This window comes from Cucurbita pepo, chromosome LG15, assembly GCF_002806865.2.
Source record: "Cucurbita pepo subsp. pepo cultivar mu-cu-16 chromosome LG15, ASM280686v2, whole genome shotgun sequence".
In the NCBI taxonomy this organism is placed as follows: Eukaryota; Viridiplantae; Streptophyta; class Magnoliopsida; order Cucurbitales; family Cucurbitaceae; genus Cucurbita; species Cucurbita pepo.
In genome coordinates this window covers 8,775,107-8,794,940 of record NC_036652.1, presented here as the reverse complement: position 1 = coordinate 8,794,940, position 19,834 = coordinate 8,775,107, and the positions used below count along the sequence as shown (strand labels likewise).

Sequence of the window (19,834 nt, the reverse complement as noted above, 5' to 3'; positions counted from 1 at the left end):
GCGCAAAGGTTAAGATTGACTGACAACCGATCAAAGATGGGCACAGAAATAAAGGATAAATAATTATTATAAAATTTGCATGGAATTATTTTATTTTCTTTTATTTGGTGGATTGAACGGTATTAGAAGAATATGATTAGAGCATGAGCAGGCTTTTCGTAAGATGTCTGTTGAATGGGGAACCTTGCGCCCAAAAAACATCAACAAAATCTGCACAACTCTCAATTTAATACTTTTATTGGCATTTTCTTCCACAATTCTTCACCTCCCTACCTCTATGCTTCTCTATCTTTTAATTAAATAAATATGTTAATTTTTAGTACAAAGTTTTTACATACCATTCTTTAGACCCTTTTGGATAACAATTTTGGTTTTGGTGTTCCACTTTTTGATAATTAGCCTTTTTTTTTTCTTCTTCTTCTTTTGTCTAAATGTTTCAACTTTATACAACAATTTCAAATCTTAAAGCTATGGGTAGAAAATAAGAGGCCGTTATTATGACCTCTAAAATGTAAAATTTTAAATTAAACTTTATCTACTTATCTACCAATGCAATGTTGATAGAGTTATACGGGCTTGAGTACTTTTTGATTGATATAGGGATTCATAATGAGACTTCATCAGTTTCTTTTTGTTTGGAATTTGAGAATTTTTTATTCTTATTTTTGGCTAGGTTTAGACCATGACTATGATATCAATTGAAAAGGATAGCAGACCTCCACATATTTCTTCCGTGGTATGATATTGTACACATGCTTTTAGAACCATCTAAATGGATCTCTCTTTTCTAACCATTGTGATACTTTGTTTGCACCTCTCTAGGTGGTAACTCAATTAAAGAACTTGTTGTAGAGATATTAGTTTGGGCTGGCCTTGAGGAGGGTTTTTCATGTAAAAATTGTTAAATCTCCTGTGCTTGAGATAATTGATCAGTTATATAAATTATTTCTATCATAAATTCATAACACATAATAATTGAAGGTAGTAGTTCCATACACTGTCATAGTAGAAGGTAGGTCCACTAAACCAGCACATTTCATGCACAATTTAAACAAAATTAGAACCATTAACCACCGTCTCTGCCACGTTACCCTGATAAAAGTGAATATTTATATATCCTTTTTGGTTTCGGCCACTAAAGGACAAACTAGAAAGGTGTTTTTTCTTTATAAGGAAGGGAAGGGTGATTAAGTATTAATGGTGTACGTGGCGTTTTGACCCGGAGCAGAAAGTGATTGCGTGGGAATCCCTTCGAGTCTGAACCCAATGGATTGAGGCAACGGAGGCCTTGAATTGTGCATTCTAAGCACATGCAATGCAAAGCATTGACCAGTGGAGGGGTCAGGATTTGGACTTCCCCCATGATTTTGCTCTTATCACTTCTACAAACATAATATAAGAAACAGTAACTCAACAATTAAGAACATTAGCTAGTAGGGCCTCCACTCCAATTTCGTCCATCAAATCAAAGAGCGGGTTGTAGATCATCAGAGGCGCTCATAGGGCCTCCACTCCTTCACACTCGCTCTTAAAGGCTCCGGAACAACAGCGGACCAGGACTCCAATTCTGGAAATGGTCCAGTCAGAGCAACATAATTCTCACCCTTCTCTTTGGGCAGTTTTTTCCAACACAACTGCAATTAACAAGTATAAGGTGAAATTGTTAACTACCACAGGGCAATCGTATATGTATCCACATTTCTAACTGCAAAGTACCAAATGATTATGAAACCATACTAACTGAAGAAAATTCCATATGGATTCAATTTTCTTATCCATATACCCTCACAATTATCATGAATAAAGCCTTGAATTCCACTTCATCATTGATTCTAGCTACCATACTTTTTATTTTTGCTACGTTGGGTAAGTAGATCCTTCAACAAATGAGCAATAAGCAGAAGTAGATATTCTATCTACCAATCAGTATCAATGTAAATTTCATTAAATGGGTCATGCTTCTTAAAACACAATGTCTTTGTAAATTGCTTCAAAGTGAGTTCGTCCTAGAGTACGCATGTAATTGATTGCCATAATAATTGCAAAACCAATGTGTAGATGAGTGCAAGATAAATAAAAAGTAGTTCCATATTTTCCTCGTCTTTCACCCTTCTTCGTTGCATCTTGCGGCTTTAAATTTGATTCAATAGAAGTTCTTGTTGTTCTATAACCAAGTAAGCTGGTCTCTTTAAGCAAATCAATAATTTACTTATTTATTTTTTATCGACAAGAATATCTTTTTTGATGTAGCAATTCCATCCCTAAGAAACTCTTCAAAACTCCAAGTCTTTGATTTGTAATTCGTTTGCTAGTTTTTTCTCCAAACTATTTAGTCTAGCCTCATCATAAACTACTAGGATGATGTCACCAACATACATTATTAAAACAATCATCTTATCATTTCTAGTGTCTATGGAAAATGGTATGATCTACTTGACCCTGGAAAAAATCAGATGCGTGTGGCTAAGTGTCACGGTCGTACATTTTTAACTGTGCGACATTGTGATCTTGACACGTCATGACAAGTTTTGAGGAAAGTCCAAGCCTCATATTCATTTTTCGCTTGACTTTGTGGCTTTGTCAAACCTTAGGTGAGGTTTGTCTTCGCCAACAAACACAACTCATGCAGAATCTAAACGTGTTCAACCACACATGCCACTTGTACGTGCATGTTCAATCTTCTACAACCCAACCAACTTGCCTCTACGTTAGGCTAAGTCATCTGGTTCGACCTTGCCTCTACTAAGGGCCAAGGTCTCTTATATGCAACTTCGCATCTCATCTTGTCCTTTTGGTTCCCAATTAACACGGTCATCATGTCTTGATGTCATCCCAAGTCCCAGGATGTCATCGGCCAACTTAGCTTGCACCGTCATGCTCATCGAGAACGGACCCATGTGTCATTCGAAACATCAGGGCATCCCTAACATCCATCCATCTGGATTCTATTGAGGCATTGGACCCTCCCATGTCCATGCCATACCATTTAAGGACTCCATACCCACTAGCGGATGCATATACCAACCTCTGACACATTGGCTGGGGCGCAATGTCGGTAAACCTGTGCCGTTTAACACCATTCTTAAAGATCCATTTCAAAGAAAGTCGCTCGAGACACTCGTCTTGCAATGTTCTCCATCACTGTGACACACGCATATACCACAGGATAGCTCGTTTAGGCCACAAGACCCAGGGTGGTGGAAAGATGATACCATGCCTCCTATTGAGGTACATTTTGAGGCATTTCCAATCTGGTAGGTGTAGACGTGATTTTGGCAAATAGTCATACGGTGTCGTGGAGCGTTCGTCCAGTATCCGATTGACACAAAATTTGGCAAGCTTTCATCTTTCATATGGACGGACTTAACTCTAGAGCCACATGCCCAAACTCCTTTCAGAACCCCCACTTTCGAGGTTAAGGTCCGGGGCCCTAACCGACCCTTATCAAGCCTATCTTTGTCCCTCAAATTGACAACGTTGCCTCCTTGCTTATGCCTCAGCTTTTCAATGCACATCTCTTTGGTGAGTTAGATGATGCACCGTCCTCCTCGGTTGCACATGACACTCATCTATCTTGGCCCTTGCATGGCCGGATGGGCGTCTCTTTAGGGTCGGTTCTTTGCTTGTCGTTACATGAGGGTCACAACTTACTCTCTTTATAGCATGGTTGTGACACTAGTTACGAGTGGTGGACAATCATGAAACCATGAGTTGTGACTAGCTCTGAGGATGAATCCAATATATATTGGTTGTACTCCTACTTTTCGTGAATAGAATGAATCTTTCTATCAAATGATTAAAAAAACAAAAGATCCATACCTCATCCTAGAATGATTTGGAAGATCCAAGAGACTGACGACCAATGATATTGGCCACAACGGCGGATAAAACAACTATGAACCACAAGCTACGAACCATGATTAGTGTTTCTAAAGCATAAATAATAAATGATTGACATAAATGAAGAAAGCCACAAATAGACCTAGGAGAGATTGCCAACAGAGAGTAGTGGGCATGGACACCGATGACTAGGGTTATTTTTGTATGGTTAAGGTTTCAAGACAGAAACCGTGTAGTTTTTGAGAGGAGACAAAATTATCATTCACTTTTCTATTGGAACTAGTTATAGTTCAGCTCCAATAAATAAAACGAATCTAACTAAAAAATAGAAGTAAAATTTAGTACTATTTCTTACCTGTTTAGGAAATGCTTCGGAAAGAGCCTGAATCACCGAATTGCGTGGCAGGAAGGAATCGGTTGAGGATACTTCACTACAGATACCATTGTCAGTGACTTTGACTACATTCCCTCCACAGTTAATCATGAGCCGACCACCAACCATCAGTCTGTCTTTCAATTCCAACCACTTGCCAACCTATTATAAAAATAAAATGAAAAGATTCACTTCAATCATTAAACTGCTTGTAATACTCCGAAACCTTCATCCACAACCACAACCTTCTAATACTCAACTGACTACCCTACTACTTATGTCATCTTCCTAACAAACACATAGATGGGCCTCACAACACACATCACGCACATGCTACACCAAAGCCCACCCTTCCACTTCCTACGTGAATACATTTTAAGAACCGGGGGTCGATCCTAATAGTTGGAAAAACGTACAAGTAATAAATATATAAATATAAATCCATAAACCAGTAAAGGAAAAAAAAAATGATTGAACCAAATTTTTGGACAAAAGATCAGTAGGAAGAAAATTAGGCTATTCCAGCATATGCTAATGTATGGAGAATAAATGAATCACCGGCGAGAAAATTATAAACCAGCCTCGGAAATTAAAAAAAAAAAATTAGAACATCTATTCAAGGAACATCATTAGTACAGTTGCAACTCGGACACAGAAATTTAACACAAAAGCCATAACTACATGCACAAGGTACATACCTGTTGCAACTGAGGCAAAATATCTCCATCAGAAAACAAGTCAATAACAATTCCTGAATATTATAAATACATATTAGCACAAAGGTGGAGAAAAGAGGAAAGAAGGGGGCAGTTTTCCCCTCTTGATTTGTCTTAGATTAAAAAAATATAATAAAAGAAAACTAAGATTTAGAATGTATTCCCTAAATTTCCCCCTCCCTAAATTTTCAAAACAGAAAGATTTACCCATATAAAAAAATTCATGTACAATTTTTCCCCTCCCTGTGAACATTTTCTGGCTCTATGCTTGTGTCAGCATAAATAGAACAAAAGTATAGCTTCTAGTTTCCTCTACAGAATAAAGAGGAAATTCGTTAATATAAAAAGATGTAATACAAAACTGAAATTGAAGAAGATTGTTATGGATCTAGTATGCGTAAGATTAATTCAATATTAAGTAGTCAAATATTCCTTGTAAAATTGTATTTTTTTAGCAGTAGCAACTGTCAGCATGACTAAAGAATTTATGGCTAAGGAGAGGATTGAATTCTCAGGATCCCATGTAGCGAGGTGATGTTCGACTACTTAATGAGATGACAAAATATTGATGTAGTTTGACTCTCTTTGTTTCGGGATATTTTATGTTTTTATTGTTTTACAGAGGGTAAACTGATTTACTGAAGGGTATGGTCGTATTAGTTGGTTGGGCGTTTTGTTTTTAGACAAACTCAGTCTTTGGCTTTCCCTATATTAAGGAGCCATTTGTTGTGAGGTTCAGAATTGATCGTACTAAAATTCTTCAAGAATTGGTTACACCAGAAGGAATATGCATTCATGCTTCAACTCCCATGGCCTGTTTGCACACCCATTATTGTGTAATGGTTCAAGTCCACCACTAGCAGATATTGTCCGCTTCGGCCAACAGTGGACTATTAAGGATCGCACCCCAAGAGGAAACTCAGGATTCCTGAACTACTGAACGATGGACCGTCCGCCTCACGGTTTTAAAAAGCGTCTGCTAGAGAAAGATTTTCACACACTTGTAAAGAATGTTTCCGTTTCCCTCTCCACTGATGTGGGATCTCACAATCCACCCCCCTTAGGGGCCAGCGTCCTTGCTGACACACCGCTCAATTCTAAATCTAATACCATTTGTAACAACCCAAGCTCACTACTAGCAAATATTGTCCGCTTTGCTCCTTACGTGTTGCCATCAACCTCACGATTTTAAAACGCGTCTGCTAGGGAGAGATTTTCACACACTTATAAGGAATGCTTCGTTCTCCTCTCACAATTATTGTGGATCCCACATGGGTGAGAGAGGTGAAAGTGAGTGTATCTAAAATGTTGCATTTGATCTTAATGGATGGATTATTGAGTGATGAGGAATTAAATGTCTGCTGCTCAACCTCTTCATGGAACTCTTCTCTCCAGATAAAATTATGTTAAAAAACGATAAAATGAGGGAGAAACGATAGCATATATACTACATGTTTGTTACATAAGAACCTCGAAAAGTAGAACTTTACCAGCATAACCCCCAGAGATTCTGGCCGATGGATCAAGGGCATCCCCGATGTGAATGTTAAGTATCCCACCATCATCAGAATGCTTCTCAAGATCAGATAGCCCGAAAAAGTCTCTTGCTTTATCAATTAGCTGGATTGTTAAGAAACAAAGTGTTCAAGTCACAGTGAAGATAGAAAGATAAATGTAGTTTTAACTTTCAAGTAATCATTCAAAAAATATCAACTAAAACATAACTCAACTGGCTAAACCATTATAATTTTGACCAAAAGGTTAGACATTTGGATCCCTATCCGTACATACAATTGAACTCAAGAAAAATAAAATTATTATAAAAGCAATTTCACACTAGGCAACCAGAATCAGTATATTGTTTCAAATTTCCATTGACTAGAAATGGAGGAAACTAAAAAATTATCTCCAATCTAACAAAATAAGACCAAGTGAATAATTACAAAAGGATTTGGTCACAAAAACTATTGAACAAAATACAAGATTAAATCTCACACGAAGGTCTCTCAGGCCCCTTAAAATTCTATTGTCTGTCTCAACCATGTCCCAAATAACAGCAGACACCCAACTTCGCGTTGGTTCCGGGTCCATTTTTGTTTGTCTTTTCTCCCCCTTGGGAAATAGTATCTCTCAACATTTTTCTTCCTTTTTTAAACAAGAGGCAAATCTTTATTGAATAGATGAAAAGAGACTAATGCTCAAGTGGAAAATATGGTAATAGAGAAACACTTCTCTTTCAAATTTTAAATGAAAAACACCACTCTACTGAAGATGAATCTCTATAACTTTTGAAAAATTGTTCATCTCCATGCTATAATTATATCCAAAATTTTTATTTAAATGATTTTTGGTGGTTTAAGATATCAACGCCAAATAGTAAACATGACTTAAGGATACCTATTCCCGTCTTTCCCGTGCATGAAACGACCCCAAAGGGGAAAGAAAAGAATGGGAAGTCACGTAGAAATAATCTATATTGTTTCTCAACTTCTGAATTTTCAGAGACTGATAGGTAAAGAAACCAAATATAGCTTACGATTCCATCAATCTCCCAACCTTCAAGCTGCAACGAGGGCCATGAAGCAAGCATCAAATGGGCAGTAGTCCCCCCTCCCTGTTTAAACAGTATAAAATTTCAGTCATGAAATCAGTAATTTGGTATAGAAAAGTTTCACATTTATTTTCGAAAGGTACGTCATTATTGAAGAATGAAGTGTTTTACCAATCCAAATATAGCAATTGGACCTTCTGGAATTATAGCTGGCAAGCTAGCAAACTCATCCTACATGATGCAGAAATACAGAGCCCTCCGTAGTAAGAATAAATTTATAATATAAAAAATAATGTAGAAAATGATTGGAAATTAACGTTTTTTTAGCTCAAAGAAATATAACTTAGGCATATAAAAAAATTATTGAATGTTGAAACAGAATCCCTTTTGATTACTACAACAAACACAAAAAATACAGAAGGATAAAGGGACTACATATTACTGATTTTACAATGATTTCATGTTGAAATAATTTTTTGGCTGATAGAATATTGAAGCTCATTTGGGGCTTTGAAAGAAAGTTCCAACAACACTCGCATCCAAGAAAAAATGGAAACCATCGGCACAACTTTAGACCGAATAGTAAGGAAGATTTGAAAGTGTGGCTGCTGGAAAATGATGGCTCTTCCTCATCAAATATTTCTCTCCTAAGCTTATTGTGAAGCAGGCAGTTTTGAATAACCAGAAATCAAACATTATAGGCAAGCTACGTGCCCCAAAAAGGTCAAGGTTTTCTTCAGAATCTTCTCTTTTGAGAGGCTGAATACTCGTTTCAGAATCCAAAGAATTCTTCAAAATTCCATCCTTTCTCCCAATTGGTGTGTTCTTTGTCAAAACAGTGGGAAATCGTTGATGCATATCTTCTTTTTGTGCCCATTCGCTGCTAGTTGTTGGGATAGGCTGTTTAGTTTGTTTAGTATTCAGTGGTGTTGGCCCAACAAAACTTTGGATGCCCTCCAACTCATTGAAGGCCCTCATTTTAAAGCTCAGACGAAAATCCTTCGTTCCAATGGAGTTTTTCCCAACTGGAGACTTTGGTTTGAAAGAAATTCCAGAACTTTTCATGGTCAAGAAATGAACAGGGATGTCTTGGGATTTGGCTCTTTTAAAGCTCAGATGAAAGTTCTCTGGTCCAATGGAGTCTTTCCCTCCTAGCTCTTAACTTTCTATCTTCACAGTGAATATCTCCTAACTCTTGATGCCAATGGTTAGTATCACACAAGTCACACACTCAATCTAGATAAAGAACACGAAGAACGAGAGAGAAAATACAAAGAGAAATATCAGCTAGAGGTTTATATTGATGACTTCTCACATAATACAAAAAATACAGAAAGTACATCTTCAAAGCACTACCTAAAAGGATATATAGTTCAGTTTACTATGACCATTTACCATGTATAGTCATTTATTATGATGTATAGCCATTGAGTAAAGAGAGAAAGAGCACCAAATTCAGCAGCCATGGAAAAATTGAAGAGGGACTCCAGACGATACAAAAAAATTAGAAAGGAACGGAAAGAGAAGGTTACAAAATTTATAGTTTCTTTTTAGTTGAAGATAATATCCTTTTACGTTGGTGCATCCGTATTGGTGAGGGAATAGAAGAGAGCGAGTTTACTGACCCAGTAAGAACCTGTCCAAATCTGCTCCTTGTAAAGAATGCTGTGCACATTATCTGCGTCAACAATGGCGGCACAGTTTAGAAGGTCTGAATTCCCTTTTAGAGGATAAAAATTGAAGATAAGGGAGAAACGAAAAGTAGTACTAGAAGAATCGAGAAGTAGCATTCTGGATTGGGGAGTGTCTACAATAACAATGTCATTGTAGTAGCTAGTTGTAGCGGTCAACACTTGAAATTCTTCTTTTTCTTCCACTCCTTCCTCAACGCTCCGGAAGCTGGGATCACCAGTGGCCCTTGTCAATTTTCCGACGGAGGAATATCGAAAATCGCTCTGAATTTTGGTGAAGTTTAGTGAACTACATAGGTAACGCCTACTAAGACATATATTTACAACTCCGAAACTCCATGGACGTGCGTAAATTTGAGGAGCAAGTGCGTATGCCATTTCCTTCCTGCTCTATCCGACTCCGTGCTTTCATGTATATATTTAACCACGAATAATAAAAAAAATTATATTTTGTATCAATAAATCAGGTTGGGGGTTGAAATGTATTATAAACATTTGTATCAATAAAGCTAAATTATTATTTCATAATTTTATTATCTCTCCCCCATGTAAAAATAAAATTATGTAAAAAGTAAGAAATATAATGTATATGAAATTAAATATGAGGAAGCAACGAAATAAATGTAAAAACATTTTAAGATTTCCTCAACACAGTTCCATTAAACGTTACGCATCAAGACAGTTAGGAAGCTAACCCATCCATGTAATGCTTCCATTTGAAATAAAAATGTAGCAGTATTAGTAGTTATGAAAGGAAGTGGGAAAGAATGTCGCTCAATAAAACAGCTTGATCTTGAGTCTGACCCATCTTCCACACCTTGAAATCTGGAGGAAAATAGTCGGCATCCTTCCAGTTCTTCAACGACCCAAGACAAAAGGGCCCTTGAACGTCCCCCTGAGGATCTAAATAATACCAAATCAAGCTTCTTAGTGTGCTATTCCAATCAAGCTCTTCACCCCTTGGTAGTTCGTCGTCGTCGCTCAAATTTATCACTCGAGATTCTTTAATCTGCTCATTCGCTAGCCAGCCTTTATCCACCTCATTTATAAGTTCTGTCTCATTCAAGCTACTATTACACGTAGATTCTACTGGTTGTGGGGGCTGTTCTTCATCAAGAACACTTCGTCTACATTCTGCAACAATAACATAATAGAAAGCAATCAGTTCACATGTCATCTACCTAGTGTACTTCCAATATCAACATTTGGGTTTGAACCAAATACAATTTCTCTTCCAATATCAACTAGATGCGATATCAAAACCTTCACACAAAATTTAAGGCCGAATCATAAATAAAGATGACAAACCTGCAAATTCTTCCACGTTGGACATCGAAGCTGCAGTTCGGTTTTCTGCAACATAAATATCAACATTTGGGTTTGAACCAAATACAATTTCTCCTTGATTTGTATCATCTGAAACCTCCCTTCTCACCTGCAATTTGGTTTCATCTCCTTCATTAGTGACATTATCTCCTTGATTTGCACTACCATAAATGCCTTGAAATTCTGGTTCATCTGCAATCACTTGTGGAATCTCACGAAAAATGCGCGACTGTTCTTCTGCAGTCTGAAGGAGCAGCTTTTTCTCCAAATATTGGTCAAGCGTACATCAAGTCAGTTAAGGCTCATTTGTTTTGTTTTAGCCTTTTAGGCAATCTTACTTCCAAGAGTCACAAAGATTAGAAGCTACTGAATGTGGTCTTTTTCGAAGCATGCTAATCTAATGATAAGCACAATCTGGGATGATGATAATGATATACCAATACCAGAAGAAGGGGCAAAAAAGAAAAAAAAAAAGCTCCAAAGTTGTATCAATAAAAATTCCAAATTACAGGTTCTAAAAATAATAAATCATTGAACTGAACTTCAAAAGATAATCCCATTCACCCAATCAATTCTCTTAGAGATCTATAGCCTATAGCTCCAGGACTTTGGGAAGCAGTTTCTAATAATCTTGCGGTTATTTCTCAAATTTCTTACAGTTGCCCATTTCCAGTAAAGATGGCCTTCACCAGGGTAAATAAATTAAAAAAAACATGCTTCGTTGTTTAAGCCACTGTGGGGAAAATGCATGTTTGGGTCAATCAAGTGGCTCAAAATAGAAACAGAAATATAGCCATCAAGAAGCAACGTTCTATAGCTGGCACATGCATACTTTTGTAATCAGCTTACTAGAAAATAGGTTGAGACTATTACATAATGAGAAAAGACATTCTCTCATCGTATAAAAATGTTGTCTAAAGAGAGGCAATGGGGAGGAACTGCATACGTTCTATAGCTGATACAGGCATATTTTTGTAATCAGCAAATTAGAAAATAGATTGAGACTATTACATAATAAGAAGAGGCATGCTCTCATTATATAAACATGTTGTCTACCGACTCAATGAGGGGCAATGGGAAGGAAGTGCACATGTTATAACCACCATTAGAACCAACTAAAATTATTTTAGATACAGATAATTTACTACAATGTTAAATTGTATAAGCTTGATTCCTGAAGAACTTCATATAATAAGATCTACTCTTGAATTTTAAATGATTGATTGTTTGAGCAGAAAGAAACAATGCAGTTTAACATGACTGAAAATACAATTGAGAGGAGAAAGGGGATCATGCTATGATACGGAATTGATGTAAAGTAAAGAAGAAAGCTCATATTAGAGAATTAGAGAGGAAATAGGCATTAACATCCATTGCAAACTATTGATAAGTTGGCTTGACGAGCTCAAATGTGAGGAAGCAGGAGCAATAAACAACAAATCTCTCCTATCGATCAACAATAATAATTATCTAATTATAGCAGCAATTGAAAAAAATAACACTTGTGATACAGTAAATACGACGCATCTGCTAGCTAAAGTGAGTTTGACTCAGTAATGAAATGTATAATTTTCATTATATCAATGAAAAGTTCTCAGATTCTTGTTTCAGTGCAGAAGTTTGTTGTTGTTAATTTTTTTTGTATCTCTTCTATTATTGTTTCCTTCTTTGTCATGCTTCGCTTTCATCCTTATATTCCTTGTTACCGTTAGGTTATTACCTGTTTTAGTTCCTTTCTTCCTTTAATAGTTGTACATTCGTATGAAATATATGAGAAATATCCTACTCAAGCAAACACAACATACAATAAAAAGAAATTACAAAAGGATATTCCTTGCGCCACCCCTTTTCATTCGCTTGATCAATGAGGTTTTGCAGCAAAGAAATTTCTCTCGAAAGCCACTGAAACAGAAACATAGCACTGAGTTGACAGACCAAGTCACGAAAACAAAGATGTGCAAATCCTTCCCATCAGATGAGCATGAATTCAGCGCAGTAAAGAAATCGAAATACTCCATCAGATGAGCATGATGGTTGGCATGAACAAACTTTTGCATACCACTACAGATGCATATATATACCATAGCGTGCTTTCGATTTAATGGACTTTAGTAATAACCATATGCAGTCTACTCTTCACATTTCAAGACTTAATATCTGAATGTAGCCTTCTGACATAAACATCCATAAATTTTTCATGACTGAAAGCTAATTACTATTTTGACCTTCATAACTTTGTGTTATATATACTCGTCTACCTTTTGATATCATTCGATATATTGAAAGTTCACTGATAAATAAAATTTTAAATAACAAAAACTGCTAGAGGGAATAAAACTAAAGAAAAATGCAAGGCAGCCTGCCTTCTGAGCAATGAAAAAATTTGGAGTTATCATCATACGTACATGCTTGGTAATATCCACATGCAAGGCCTCAACTTTTTGTTGAACCTCTGCCTACCAAAAAGAAAAATGAGCACATGTAAATAGGAGAAATGATCTACAACTGGTAAGAGAGAAATAAAGAGGTTCTCCACACTAGATTTGGGAACCATAAATGCAACCAGAAGAAGATAGAGAAGAACTTCATATTAACAGTACACATCAATGCTTTTACATCGTTCACATGTTGTAGACCTTGACAAGAATTTAAGTTGTACAAGAGTTGTTGGTAATAAGTTCGAAAACGTAGCAAAAATTTTAAAATGCTTGACAGAATCAATAACACGAGTAGGCCACCCACCATTTGAGAAAAATGCATTTCTTTTACACTAAAGATGATCAGTTGCTCATATCCTTCTCCAATAGTAATAACCATTAGCTTTTAGACTCCCTCAAATTGTCTGGTCAGGAAATTGATCATAGCTCAACTGGATCACCAAATACTTTTATAGCATGGAGGAAGTTCCTTTGAATCCTCCCTGGTTATAAGGTCAGAATCCAATGGCATTCTTGTTTTGTTGTTTTGTGGAGCAACTGGCTGGAGAGGAAATGTAGAAACTTTCAAGAATTTGAGAGGTCCTGTGTAAGTAAGGATTGGACTCCTTCTATAGGGCTGGTCTTTTATGTCCCTTCCCGTTTTATTTTTATTTTTATTATTAAAAGCTTGTGAAAAAATGTGTTCATGAATAAGTCATGTTTGAAGAAAACATCATAAATTCTTCATTATGATTCGGGGAGTTAATCTTTAGTTAAATTATACAAAATACCCTTGATTGGGGGAGTTAATCTTTGATTAAATTATACAAAATACCCCTGAAGACTCTCACTTACGAAAATTGATCTCGGTGATGGCAGCAATTAAGGCTCCAAATGAAACTTAACGGCAGCTATGAAGGCTCCAAAAGAAAATTGATCACGATGGATGATTGTCAATGATAAAGGATTCACATACTGATAAGGGTTTTGGTTATAATCAGATTTTCCCGAATAGAAAAGCACTGGTACCATATTGCAAATTATCTTGCTATTCTTCCTATTTAATTTTTTTTAGGTACATGTGTCTTTTATAATACAAAAAGGCTAACTAAATCCATAGATATTAGGTAATAGTAAATCCAAATAAATCCGTAACAATAAATCTTAAATCTAAATAAATTCTTAGATGTTAGGTAACAATAAAGATAAATTCACTACTTTTCTTATTTAATGGAATTCCACGAATTATCATATTGAAATTAGCAATAAAGAACTAATTTTGTCAATTTAGAGAAACAAAGGACCATCTGAGCGACAAAAGAAAAACTTACAATAGTTAATCTCTTAACCAAACCACTTTTTACTCTCAGATCCAGATCTTTGCATTCCTCCTGCAACATAGCAATGGCAATTAAACTTCCAGTAATAATCATAATAGGATAACTCCTAAGCAACACATACAAGTACAAGTAGATGCCTATCCAAAACATTTCAATTAAACATAAAGGGTAAATTTTGGCTTGGAGGAGAAAAAAGCCTCTGATGATAAATAAGTTGAAACACTGATTCTCAGTTACAATGCGTGTAGGGACAATTTAATATACAGTAGATAGATGGGTTATTCTACCCTGTTCAATAAAGAAAATCTAGAATTAACACCGAGGGGCAACAACTTTTTCCTAAAGGAAACAGTAATTTATTATTATTAGGTAGGTATAAATGATGTATAAAAAACCTTACAAACAGTAGACTTAAGGAAAGAGAAAGCAAAGGAAAACGTCTAAGATGCGTTAACTGCCTCCCATTATTTTCTTTTTTGGCGGTTTTTTCTCTTATCCAATTGCTCTTCAATCTTTTTTGACCATTATACAGCCTCTGTAAATCGTACTAAAGGTTGGAATTCCACCTTTTCTTAGATATCTTGCGTTAGTCCAGAGATATTTCAAGTGATTAGTTACCATTCTCTTTCAGCAAGCTTGAGGTTGAGGTTGAGCCAAGTGTCACAATCGCACTCTTGCGGCAGCAGAAAAACGATTGTACGGCACTAGTTCTAACCCAAGGAACAAGTCAACTATGAGAAACTCGAACTTCGCGGACAATGTCGGTGTATGCTTGAGCCTCGAGTCATGTTTGCGAGAAATGTTTTAGAAAACGTTAGCGAGGAAATACATTTGAAAACAATTTGAACAAATTGAAGAAAGCAACATTATATGACTATAACCAAGAAAGAAACACCACAATTTAAATAGCATATAACTCAGAGTAGGAAGAATTGACGACTAATCGCATCCCACTATAGTACATTTTGGGGCATTTTAGCCCTCGCGGGTGTAGAAATGATTTTGGTGACCGGTCATACACCCCGTATTGACGCAACATGAAATAGTAAGAGTTCATCTAAGATGAAAGCATGTCAAAGGGGTTTGGAACGGGCATGCTGCCATGGACAACACGTTCTAGACAAGCATGATCAAGATATCCGACATGCGGCCATAAGCAACACACCTTGGACAAACATGACCGTAACATCCTCTCCCACTTAATTGGTTGACGTCTCTATCAACTGACTCTTCGCGAACTTAATGATGTAGGTTGAGGCTGACTTTATGTCCCTCGACGCGCTACCAGCAGATCTCAGCAATGAGGAGTCTTTTCCAATCTACAAGGAACTGTTGAAAACCACTTCTCAGTTCGTTGACTGTTGGCGTCTTCTCTGTCGGCGTCTCTCCTACTTTCTTCGCTTGAAAATTTTCTTCTTTGTGTGAGGATGTGTCACCTCTTTCTGCTTGACGTCTTCTTATTCAAGATAGTAACATTTCAAGTTACTAACGTGGACAACAGGGCTAGTCTGCATCCATAGGAGCAATTGGATCCTATATGATGCTTTTCTGACCTTGTGGATAACTTTGACTGGTCCATAATATTTTCGCACCAATTTTTTATTCTTGTTGTTTTGACCTTGGGGTGATCTAACCTCAATTTGATCAAAACTCTCTCTACATCTTGAAATTGTTGTGGCCGACGATTCTGACCGGCCCTTCATTTTTCCATCACTTGCGGACTCCTGCTCCACCCTATCTCTTGGGGTTGATCGATACTAAGATTGAATAATCGTTCAGCGATAGCATAGGCCGTGGAAAGGTCTTGAACTCTGTGTTCGTAAAGCTTGATTTTCGTCCACAGCTTCAACCCCTCAATAAAACTGAAGACTTTGTTTATCTCACACATATCACGAATATCTAACATAAGCCTAGAAAACTGCTTAACGTAGTCTCGGATACTACCAGTATGCCTTAGCTCTTTTAACTTCCTTCTTGCGATTATCTCGACATTCTCTAGGAAGAACTGTGAGCAGAGTTCTTGTTTCAAGCTATCCTGAGTGTCCACGGTACATCAACCCTCTTGAATGTCCATGTACTTGGACCTCCACCACAACTTAGCATCGTCGGTTAGATGCATTGTTGCCAACGTGACCTTCGCTTCTTCTGCCACGATATTTGTGGCTCAAAAGTATTGTTCGAGGTCGAAGATAAAATTCTCTAGAGTCTTGTCATCTCGAACCCACAGAAGGGCTTGGGCTTCAGGACCTTTATCTTGTTAAACTGTACTACACCCCAAGCTGGGGTTTGGTACCCCACCGCTCTCATGGTGAGGTTTAATTTGGCGCTTAGATCTGCCACTTCAGCCCTGACCACTACAAGGGTTGCTCTCAAATCTTCAGACAAATTTGAAACCATCTTAACGATCGCTTGTTGGGCATCGTCTAAGCCCTCGATGCGTTCTTCCATTCGAGCAACCAAGCCCGTCGAGCTATCCCTATGCTCGAAGCCACCAGAAGTTGTGGCCTTGTCTTCTAGGGCCTCGACGCTAGACATTAATTCACGAACAGGCATTTCCTCAAGGTGGCCTGCCATCTCATCGATCCTGTCAACTTTAGCGGCAATCTCAGTCATGTGAGATTCCAAAAGCCCCATTCCATCAAGAACTTCACTCATGCAGAGTAACTATTCTTCGATTTCAGCTAATCAATCAGTCTGTGACTTGTCAAGTTGTTTTGCAGCTAACATGGTTGTGTACTACTTTCCAAGGAGCCGACTTGGCTCTGATACCACTTGTCACAATTGCACTCTTGCGGCAACGAGACAGCAATTGTGTGGCACTTGTTCTAACCCAACGAACAAGTCAGCCGTGAGAAATTTGAACTTTGTGGACAATGTCGGTGTATGCTCGTAGACATGATTTTGGGACATTTTAGCCCTAGCGGGAGTAGTCATGATTTTGGAGACCAATCATACACCCCGTATGGACACAACATGAAGTAGTAAAGGCTTATTTAAGATGAAAGCATGTAAAAGGGATTTGGAACGGGCATGCAGTCATAGGCAACACACCTTGGACAAGCATGACCGTGACAACAAACACCTAGGCAGTTGAATTCTTTGGTATGATCTCCCACCGTTCTTGACACTTGCTTGCAGTGATGATATTGATTAAAAAGGATATGTTCGTAGTTATTTGACAAGAAGTTTTCTTTTAGGATCTTCAACATTATTGGTCAAGTCTTGATAGTTCTCTTCCTGAAACCTCGCCTATTGTTTTGGACTTGGGGAGTTGGTCCCACTACGCGGACGCTCCATCTTCTCCATCTTTGAGTTTTAATGTTACTAACTTAACCTTCTTTTCAGGAAGGTTAAGTTAGTAACATTAAAACTCAAAGATGGAGTTGACTAAGGTTCCTATCACCCTTCTTTGATCTTGTATTGATTGATGGGAGTTGACTAATGATCTCAACTATGATTGCCCCAATCTGAGTTTGATTCTCTCTAGTTGGACCGCCATGGAAGTAATTACATGTTGCGTACCTCCAAGGGTTTCTTCAACCGACAGAAAGCCTTGAGTTGAAGTTAGAGGGATAGCGCAAGGGTAGAATGTAGACTCTAAACCAGATTGATCTTTGTCAACTCCGAGGTAGCTGGCAGCCTTCTTTCCAGCCATGGGATGTCCATTTTATGGGGGCTTCGATACCAAACTAAAGTAATTCAAGGAGAGTTCTTGAATTTTATTTTAACAAAATACCCTTACAACCTAAAAGACAGTTGTTTATAGCCTCAAAGAGCCCGTAACTAAAGCATATCAAACTCTTGGTAAACAAGCTTCACTTATACGGGTAAAAGGTAAATGCAGAACAAGCTATGGAAAGAATGACAAGAACGAATAAGAAAACTAAAGAATGGTCTAAAGACCCCAAGAAAAGTTTAAAAATCTCAAAAGCCTCTTACATCACGATCATTTAAATTCTATCATTTTTAGTCAGCAATACAAATTCTTACAGTCTTTTTCTTCTATGAAGAATAATATCTTATCGTTTTGTTTACACTGTATAATCCATACATACTCTATATTACACTGAAGGAAAAAAGAAGTATATTGATCTATAATAATAATAATAATGACAGTGGAGAAATTACCTCAGAAAACTTTTCATCTGAAAGCATGCAAATACTGACGTCTTTCATCACATTGGAAACATGAAGAAGGAATCTTGTACCCAAATCACCAGGTATAGAAACTTTCTTCACCCCTAAAGAAGGTCAAAAAATAAGATCACTGAATTAATTATCTGAGATGACATATGGTTGGACGGTAAGCAACATAGTAGGACCTATTTAACTCCGGTAACATTCTTTCAATGGTTTTCATAACAACAATTTGCAGTTATCTCCATGAAGAATATAAATAAAACGTATACAAGATTACAACGAAGTTTATACTTGTAGAGATAAATTATTCTAGCTAGCGTATTCCCTGCTCGTGAATAAAAAAGGATAGGTTGGTTACCTGTAACTTGCACAAGCTGATGAGTATTTTTCTGAAGATAGTCATGGGGATCAGATCTAATCCTGACAAAGCTACCAATCAACTTGCTCTCAAAGGTTTCATGATCTTTAACCAGATCCTCTACTAAACTCTTTCTCAAGTAGACAAGATTAATATTTCCAGGAACCATGGCAGCAAAAGAAGTATTTGGGTTCACCAGCACTCTCGTCTTCTGACTGAGCTTTCTTCCTGGGGTTTTACCATTCTCCCGTTTGAGGGTATTTAAAAGATTCTCCGTCTCGTCAGAGCTGTAAGAAAAGTCATCATCTGATTCATCTTGATTCTCCGCAAAGTGCGGCTCTAGCATGTCATGGATTTTAATACGGCCAATTGTTTTCCTTCCGAAAATGGAATGGAGCCTATCATCGCAAACGATTCGTTTCTTTCTAGAAGGATGAAGAAGGTTGTTAATACTGACATATTCATTTACAAGAGAGGTAACGTCGTGTCGAGAAATCTTCTCTTTGGTATCCTTACCAATTGATTCAAGAAATTCAATAAGTGGTCTTGATCCCCAACCAACGAATTCATATTTCTTGGATCTAATTTTCCTTTTCATTCTTACAGGAGTACATACCTGCTGTCTACTACTTTCGATCCACTCGAGCGAATCCATTCTTCATCCTATATAGTTGATAGCTTCGTCATTCTAGAGAGAAACTGATCCCCGCCCAAGGACAGCGGAGCTTCCAAGCTTCTCCATAAACAACAATGGAACCCCACCGGTTCTGTCGAATGTATACACGAAATACTTCGTTGACAATTCAGTCGCATATATTTGGGTTTTTTTTTGTTTTTTTTAATAATAAAACTTGAAACCATTAGGGGCATTTGAGACAATGGAGTGTTTAGTCTCAAATTATTTAACCAGATACGAGGAGTTAATTAATGTGTATTTATTTATTTTTATTTTTATTTTTTATTTTTTATTTTTTATTTTTTATACTTTTGTTGTGTTAAAACATTAAAATTATATTTAAAGATTTAAAAAAAAAATCAACTTATAGATTTGTTCCCGTCAATCCTAAAATTAAGTCGTTGTT

General features: G+C 37.1%; 2 protein-coding genes across 5 annotated transcripts; both read right to left on the bottom strand.

The window, feature by feature from the left end:
- Nucleotides 1-975: 975 nt before the first annotated feature.
- LOC111811183 lies at nt 976-9,621 on the bottom strand. 3 transcript variants are annotated; one of them, XM_023697937.1, is made up of 8 exons: nt 9,249-9,621; nt 9,106-9,158; nt 7,652-7,711; nt 7,466-7,543; nt 6,420-6,549; nt 4,912-4,964; nt 4,196-4,375; nt 976-1,634 (listed from the first exon to the last, which is right to left on the bottom strand). In XM_023697937.1, the coding sequence occupies exons 1-8, from the start codon at nt 9,547-9,549 to the stop codon at nt 1,488-1,490; spliced, it is 1,002 nt and encodes a 333-aa protein (XP_023553705.1). In that variant the 5' UTR covers nt 9,550-9,621; the 3' UTR covers nt 976-1,487. The 3 variants fall into 3 exon arrangements, with proteins under 3 accessions (XP_023553705.1, XP_023553706.1, XP_023553704.1); XM_023697938.1 differs by lacking the exons at nt 9,106-9,158; nt 9,249-9,621 and adding an exon at nt 8,876-8,898; XM_023697936.1 differs by lacking the exons at nt 9,106-9,158; nt 9,249-9,621 and adding an exon at nt 8,057-8,731.
- Nucleotides 9,622-9,789: 168 nt separating this feature from the next.
- On the bottom strand, nt 9,790-19,553 carry LOC111811417 (uncharacterized protein At5g08430). Of its 2 annotated transcripts, XM_023698255.1 has the most exons (8): nt 19,369-19,550; nt 18,753-19,177; nt 18,383-18,495; nt 14,246-14,305; nt 12,903-12,953; nt 12,329-12,399; nt 10,480-10,778; nt 9,790-10,305 (listed from the first exon to the last, which is right to left on the bottom strand). In XM_023698255.1, the coding sequence occupies exons 2-8, from the start codon at nt 19,096-19,098 to the stop codon at nt 9,917-9,919; spliced, it is 1,329 nt and encodes a 442-aa protein (XP_023554023.1). In that variant the 5' UTR covers nt 19,099-19,177; nt 19,369-19,550; the 3' UTR covers nt 9,790-9,916. The 2 variants fall into 2 exon arrangements, with proteins under 2 accessions (XP_023554023.1, XP_023554021.1); XM_023698253.1 differs by having other exon boundaries at nt 18,753-19,553.
- Between the last annotated feature and the right edge of the window lie 281 nt (nt 19,554-19,834).